Below are 7,463 nucleotides of genomic sequence, written 5' to 3' on the forward strand. Positions count from 1 at the left end.
CCCGGAGGACGTGATGCAGGCGCGACTGCTGAAGCGCGGCGAGACGAGCGGACGGGACGACGACAACATCGAATCGATCCGCAAGCGGTTCCGCGTGTTCCAGGAGACGAGCATGCCGGTCGTTCACCACTACGAGAAGCACGGCAAGGTCATCAGTGTGGAGGCAACCGGGACGAGGGAGGAAGTGTACGAACGCATCAAGGAGGGACTCAAGACGAAGGGTCTCACCCCTCTATAATAACATCATTCAGCCAGCGACATCATCATGAAGCACCCATACGCATGCTCCACACGCATACTCCACATGCATACTCCACACGCATGCTTCCCTCTCTTTCATTCTCTCTCTCCAAGCCGATCTATTCCCATATTTATATATCTCTTTTATTTTTCTTGTCTATCCTATAACTGTTAATTGGCACATTCCATGTTCATATATTTCAAGACAATAGAAATAGAAATAAGAAACCAGCCGCTCCATTTTTTTTAAGATCCACGCTTCCATCCAAATCAACCAGAAGACTGACTGGCTGACTGACTGAATGAATGAATGAATGAGAATATCTGTGTAAATTCGTCATTGATGTAGATTTTTCCAGGTGGTTGTCATTCACCAGTATAGTATAGTATAATATATATCATCATATTTATCATGATCCCTAGGTGTGGAGGATCTGAGTCCGAATCTGAATGTTGGATAAATGTCGACGATGATGAAATTGGACAATTCTATTCTCTTCTCTAAGACTGAATGAAGCTGAAAAGAACTTTCCCATCCATGGCGAAAAAGTGTAAAAAAAAGGAGATATCAATTAAAAAAAAAAGGAAAATGCACCATGCATACAAGCTATTGCGATACGAACACACACAGACTCACATACACACAAGCATCGAGATACTCTTCTTTTTTTGTTTTTTCTTATCTCGAAGTTCATTCATTCATTCATTATTAAATCACCGTCTTTTGGTCTTGGTTTTTTCTTTTTCTTTAGTCACCTCCACCCACTAGCTCGACTTCTCGTGGTTGTTGCGATTGTTGCTGCTGGTGAGGATTCCGTCTCCGCTCTCCGTTCGCTTTCCCGCTGCCCTTTTCCCCTTTGCCGCCCTCCTCGGCAGCAGCTGCGGCCGCAGCGGCTGCCTGCTGGGTCTCGCGCATAAACCGTTCGCGTTCCGTGCGGATGACGTTCAGAACGCCCTCCAGACTGCGACGCCAGACCATCAACCGGCCCTGGACTTCCGCCCACTGCTTCTCGCCAAAGACCCGGTAGGTGGCACGGTGGATCAGGAATTCGGACCGCAACTGCGACAGCTTGCCCTCGACGAGGCCGGCACGGATCGTGTCAATCACCCACTTCTCGACGTCTGCCTCGGGAATCCGGAGCGCGGAGGCGATCGTGGCGTACGGCAGGGAGCGTGAGGGCGCCGACGTCGCCAGGGATGCCAGCGTCAACAGGCGCATCTTGGTCTGGAGGATCTCGCCGGCATCGGCCAATATCCCCCCTGAGATGGAGGACAGCGGGGTAGAAGAGACAAAGTCTTCGTAGGCGTCTAGCGTGTCGGCCGCGAAGATCTCGAGCAGTTCGAAGAGCGAATTGTCACTCGACCGCAAAGCCTGGACGGCATCGGAGGCCGTCAGCGGGGTGAAGTCGAAGATGGACGGGTGCGTCAGCGCCGACGTCAGGGCCCGGATCGCCAGTTCGCGGGCCTCTTTGCTGGAGGCTTCGTTGGCAGGGATAGTGTGCAGCGCCTCGACAACGTGTGAGTGGGCGAGCTCACTGTCACCAGCGGCTTCGGCGGCATCCGCAATGGCCAAGTGCAGTCTCTGGGCATCCTCTTCGTCCAGCTCCCACGCGGCCAACCATTGCGGCAGCTGGGCGGTCAACTGGGGTTTGAGAGCTTCAAAAGCGGTGGTGTGTCCGGACTGGCGGATCACAGCCACGATGGCCAAGAAGACGTGGTAGCGGCTGGTGTCCGAGGGAGCGAGGGTGTTGAAGATGGTGGTGAGGATGGATAGCGCCAGCGAGGGGCCGTGCAGCGGGGAAGATGTGATGGGCTTGGCCAGGTAGGTGCAGATGCGCGACAGGAATATGTCGGGGTTCGACGACTGGTGGACGAGGTGAACGAGGAGGTTGTAAGCAGCGATAATCTCTGTAATATGTCTCGTCAGTTGTTTTTTTGTTCTTCTGTTATTTTTCCCTTTTCGATCTTCTCGATAGCGTTCCGCCTACCTTTCTCTGGGGCAGCGTTTAGCACGGCAGCGGCGGTCACGATCTTCTTGAGAACCTCATCGCGCTGCTTGAGGTCGGGTTCTTCGCCATTCTGTTCCTGCTGGCGCAACGGTTCGAGCAGCGGGGCAATGTCGGCGCTGAGGTTGCTCCCCTCATCCTTGCGCAGGACGTCGAGGTACTGGGCGAGCTCCTCGCACAGCTCGGTGAAAGTGCCCTCGATGAGGAGGGTGTTGATAGGGGCCGGCATGACCGAGCACGTCTAGCAGTAAAGCGAAAGGGGGGACGTGGGTTTGCTTGGTGGTAAGAAGGTGGAGGAGGAGGAGATTGCTGTGTCGGGTCTAATGATTGACTATCGATAAGTTTGGGAGAAATTTCAGTGTGTGCTGCAAACTCTTGGCGAAGCAGCACAACTCCGCGGGCGGAGAGCCCAGCAGAGGACTGCAGGACAGCAGCACCACCACGCAGAAAACGCGTGCATCAGGCAATTTACATGTCATGAAGGAAAAGAATTGAGAATAGCAAATGGCTTGCAATGTTAAAGTCGTGTGATTGTTTGAAGCCAATATTGCAGTGATCCGCCCTCGGCCGCCTTGTCCTACCGTTACTCCGCACATTACTCTTCTAAGACGGCCAAGAAACGCGAAATGAACTACTATCAAAACTTGACTCTTGCGCTTCTATCGACTGGAAGTTGCAATGATATGAACGAAGCGAAGTGTTTGCGGCAATGTTCAGGTGATTAGAATGCTGGTGGTATTAACTACACGCTAGAAACAAGGCGCTACTAGCCCGCTAATGGATCAGCAATATTCTGGCTCAGGCAAGCTGGCGCAGTTCATATGTAATTTTTTTAAGGAGAGGCATCGCGGTCATAACCACAGTCGTGACAACGGTGTCAAACCCTCGGAGAAATAAGAATCAAACATCAAACACGAGACCAAAAAGAAGAGATCCGTAAAACTCCGCGCTGAAAAAGACACAGGATATTGTCCGTGATTCTGCAATGGCCACGAGAATCGAAATGATAGCGGCAAGGGATTATCCTCTTGATCCTAGCCAAAGAGACGCAGATCGGTTGGCAAAGAACACTGTTTTCGATTCTACAGAATCAAGCGGAACGCGGCAAGCATAGCGGCCACGAACAGGCCCGTGGAGTGGTCCTGGGCGACTCGGACAGCCGCAGCCGCGGCTTTCGAGGTAGACGCCGTAGCGGTGGCACTGGTGGCCGTCGTCTGCGCGGTGGCAGGAGCCGATGTGGCCGTCGACAGGGTAGTTGAAGCAGCAGCGGCGCTGGTGGTCGAGGCCGAGTCCTCCATGGCCGTGGCGTTCAGGGTACCACACTTAGCATTTGCCTTGCACTGGTTCTGGCCGTCGAGGTCGTTGGGGTGATTCTGGATGCACTGCTTGTAGTTCTCCTGGCAGACGAAGAAGGGGATCGTGTTCTGGTATGCAGACACGTCGGGGACAGTGCCGTTGATGCAAACGCAGCTGAAGTTCAGGGTGTCCTAGTGCAATTCCGGGTCAGTCAAAAAAGAACGCGGCAGATCTAGACTTCTAGTGGCATACTGTATCGCAGTCATTAGGCGAGGCAGCTCCACCGCAGATCTGCGGGCAGGTGTTTCGTTCGGCCTGGCACCACGCCGCTGATTTTCCCGTTAGCATCGATCGCATCGCATCATCTGCCTAGAGCGCATAAGGCGTCAACTCACCTTTTGTGGTCTCAGGGACGAGGCCCAGATTGAAGCCAGCAGGGAAGGTGTAGTTGTTCTGAGCTGCAACGCCCGCGACGAAGGCGGAGAGGACCAGCGCGACGGTCGACCGCATGGCTGACAGGCACGAGAAAAATTAGATGGCCGGACGGAAGAGAGAAAAATGCCGCGCAAGGAAATGAGCGGTCCGCAGCGATGACAATACTCTCTGTAAGCGATACGGCGTAGTGGTCTTTGGATGGAGGGAGCTAGCTGTACGGTCCTTGGGAACACAGTGGAATGGGAGGAAGGGAAGCACTAAATACGCGGGTGAAGGGGCGTGTTTCCTGCCTGCTGGGAAGGCGAGCACAGAGGAAGGTGGACCTTGCGACTTGGGCCTTTTGTTGCTGGGAAGAGCCGATGCTGTCTAGCTCTGGTTAGGCTGGCAGCGATAAAAAGACCTCACGGCCCTAATTAGCGACTGGGCTACGGCACTGGGAGAACCGGGGTTATCTTCAAAGCTTCCTGGTATCTGTTTAATCTTGCCAATCGATCGATTGGCTTGTCACCGCACTGCCAAGTTGCTTGTCTACTTGTCTACGGAATTCACACAATGCCTTGTCGCCACCCCGTCAACCCAGCATGAATGCGCAGAGCATCAACAAACAGCTGATCCTGGATGCCATCGCCCATCGGGATCGCTGAGCTACCAAATGCAACACCATCGAAGGGACTAGGATGATTCGGCACTAGATTAGTTTAATTACGTTTAATTACGGCCTTACTAGCTGCTGGCGTGGTTACTAGCGGCAATCCAGGACCGATCTCCCGACGTGGAGTCATCGTTATCTTCACTTCGCCAGTTTCCCCTCGCCAGCGTCCTTTTGTTTCTTGAGTTGTTGTCAGTATGCGTCCGGACGGCTGGACAGGAGGGGAGCTGGTTTCTCTCTGCCTGCAGGATGCGCCTGCATTCCTGGTGGCTGGAGGGGTTGGCCCAGCTCCCCATGTTTCGATCCGGATTCTCCATGCTTCTGCTGGCATCCGCCCTTGTTCTAAAAGAGCCAAGCTTGATTAGCGCCGGCGACCAGGGCCCCAAGGGCAGTTGGGGGATTGGACGAACCTGAAGCAGAAGCAGGACGCCCGCGACTCGTTCCTTGGTTGGAGATAGAGGCAAGCCACAAGGTCTCGCAGAATGGCAACTTGGCGAAATGAGCGCTTGCTACTTGCCGTACTTGCCGTGGCCTCTGCCCGGGATGACGCGGCCAAGAAATGGGTTATGCACCCTAGCGGAGTGGCTCTTGAAGATAAAACTGGCCGTGCAACAAGTCAAGCCTCAAGGCATGACTGAAGACGGCGATCAATGACTAGGATTGATCGATGATGTAGGGCGTTCCCAACCGATTTGCGCAGTTTGTCATGTTTCACTTGGGGAGCGCTACCGCTCCGTACTGCGCATGTGACCAGGACATAGCTTCGATAGCAATACGAATTAATCAGGAATATTTTTTTAATAAAAAAAAGAGATGGAAGAAGAAAAAAGAAAAAGAGAGAAGGGGAAAGAAACGATGAAAAGAACAGGAAAACGGGAATGCAGCGTATTTAAAAGAAATCGCTCATTTGGCAGTGTGCCCAATCACATGCCTTGGATAGCCGTGTGTCAGTACATGAAAGCATCTCCATGGTCTGTCTGTACCATGGGAAATTGACGTCAAAAAAGCCTCACTCCACGCATCCAACCTGGCCAGAATTGACGTCGTCCTTTTAAGGACCCCACGTGTTTGACAACATCCAGCAATCCTGATTTATTATAGGCCATTGGATTCTATCTTTCGTCCCTACCAGAGCTATATAACTACCTTCTATTTATCACTACCGGGTATTATTTGTTTCAGAGTCCTCCTAACTTAACTATTTAGAAGGCCTTATATAATGGGTATTAATAGTATACGCTTATGGGAATCTACCATGGATCTATTTATCTACCGTCTTTTAAACTAGCGGATGCCAATATGGCACTACGGAGTACAAACCCTTTCATTCAAGGTTGCCTCCTTTTTCTACAACCCTGTCAGTAATATTTTAGCCTGCTGTCTTGTCCTCTCCGTGAATCTTATCAGCACCAGAATCTATGCTGACAACATCCTTTCCCACTATGAGATCACTGGGTCGAAAATCAAATGCACTAGCACTGAATACACCCTTTTCCCTGTAAAGTCACTGATTTCCATACTCTTTGTGAAGTTCAGCCTAGAATATAGATACTGAATATGCTTTGTCTGTATCATTCACTACCTAGAATTACTCAAGCCTCTCAAGCGAAAAAACTCCTACCTACCCTCAATCACCTAGAGAGTCAGAAGAATTTATCCACATCTCTGTCTATATATAGACGTCTATATATACTGGATCCTAGAATCCAACATCGAAGGCTTTGTTGTAATGTTGTCGACGCTGCAGGCTCGTCGTCCAAGTATACGCATAGCTAGGACAGCAGATATTTTAGCGCATGGAATGATATTGTCAAGCCAGCAGAAAGAGAAGGAGCTTCACTGTCACGCTTCTCCTTTTTTTTTAAAAAAAAAATCAGACAAAGACTAATTAAGGGCCTTTTCGGCTCCAGGTCACGGGGTACCAGTGGTCTCCACTATCCATAAAATTTCTTATTATACCCCAGCTCTAGAAGAGAATATGTATTTAATCCCTTTTCCAGGAGTCAAGACCAGGAGGCATGAGTAACATCATGGCCAACCCAAAGAACCTAGAAACAAGGATTGATTTTTCTGCCGAAGAGGATGCAAACTCATGCAATGGATTAATTACTCTGTTCTCGCCAGAAGGAGATGTGCAGACAGTCGACACTATGCTTCTAGAACGCAAACAGTACTAGAGACTGCATACCTATCGGAAGCTCGGAGTCAGGTCTCGGAGTCAGGTAATCCAAAATGTTCAGTTATCACACTCGGCCGAAAAGGAATGCCATGATATTTGTTTGGCTTCTTGGCGAATCTGTAACCAGCGTCCTCCAACGTAACTTCAGTAATAGTCTTGATGCTATATAAACTTAGAAGGTTTACACACAAGTGAAATATACTCCAACAGATATACTATTCATAGTCATGTGACACAATAACGTAATCTATAACCTAGTCGGACAAATGGCCTAGTCGGACACTTCCCCACCATCATACAGCTTCACAGTCAAATTTCACCACAACTATATAGAGAAATCATCTAATTACATTAAGAACTATTTCTTGTACGCTGGGAGCATGTACGGGCAGTATGCCCAACTGTTCCACATATACTGCACTGACGTGCAGCACGTTTTTGTGGTCTTTCCTCAGTAACCTCAACCACCCTACTCTCCTCTTCATTAGCTCTTCGTACACGATCTATCCCTTCTTCAATAGTTAAAGCATCTTCCTGTCCTATATATGTACGGCGCCTCTCTTGCTTTCTCTTTTGCTTCTCATTTGCAGCCTTCAGTGCCCTGTTTTCTGCTGCCAGAATGGCAGCACTGTGCATGGCCATACAACATCCCTTGATC

The 7,463-nt window shown here is 50.4% G+C and overlaps 3 protein-coding genes across 3 annotated transcripts; all 3 read right to left on the minus strand.

The window, feature by feature from the left end:
• Positions 1-988: 988 nt before the first annotated feature.
• Positions 989-2,475, minus strand: T310_0113 (PCI domain protein; the record flags this gene model as incomplete). The annotated part of the gene is made up of 2 exons (XM_013477000.1): positions 989-2,148; positions 2,229-2,475. 2 exons carry the CDS (start codon positions 2,473-2,475, stop codon positions 989-991), a joined length of 1,407 nt encoding a protein of 468 aa, XP_013332454.1.
• Positions 2,476-3,328: 853 nt separating this feature from the next.
• Positions 3,329-4,052, minus strand: T310_0114 (uncharacterized protein; the record flags this gene model as incomplete). Its single annotated transcript, XM_013477001.1, has 3 exons — positions 3,329-3,733; positions 3,795-3,871; positions 3,938-4,052. The coding sequence occupies 3 exons, from the start codon at positions 4,050-4,052 to the stop codon at positions 3,329-3,331; spliced, it is 597 nt and encodes a 198-aa protein (XP_013332455.1).
• A 2,779-nt stretch (positions 4,053-6,831) lies between these two features.
• T310_0115 (uncharacterized protein) lies at positions 6,832-7,463 on the minus strand (the record flags this gene model as incomplete). Its single annotated transcript, XM_013477002.1, is given in 5 exon segments — positions 6,832-6,967; positions 7,022-7,059; positions 7,105-7,130; positions 7,231-7,433; positions 7,450-7,463. Coding segments are annotated over 5 exon segments (417 nt in total), but the record flags the coding sequence as incomplete, so codon positions are not given.

This window comes from Rasamsonia emersonii (genome assembly GCF_000968595.1).
Source record: "Rasamsonia emersonii CBS 393.64 chromosome Unknown ctg1118621759664, whole genome shotgun sequence".
Taxonomy (NCBI): Eukaryota; Fungi; Ascomycota; class Eurotiomycetes; order Eurotiales; family Trichocomaceae; genus Rasamsonia; species Rasamsonia emersonii.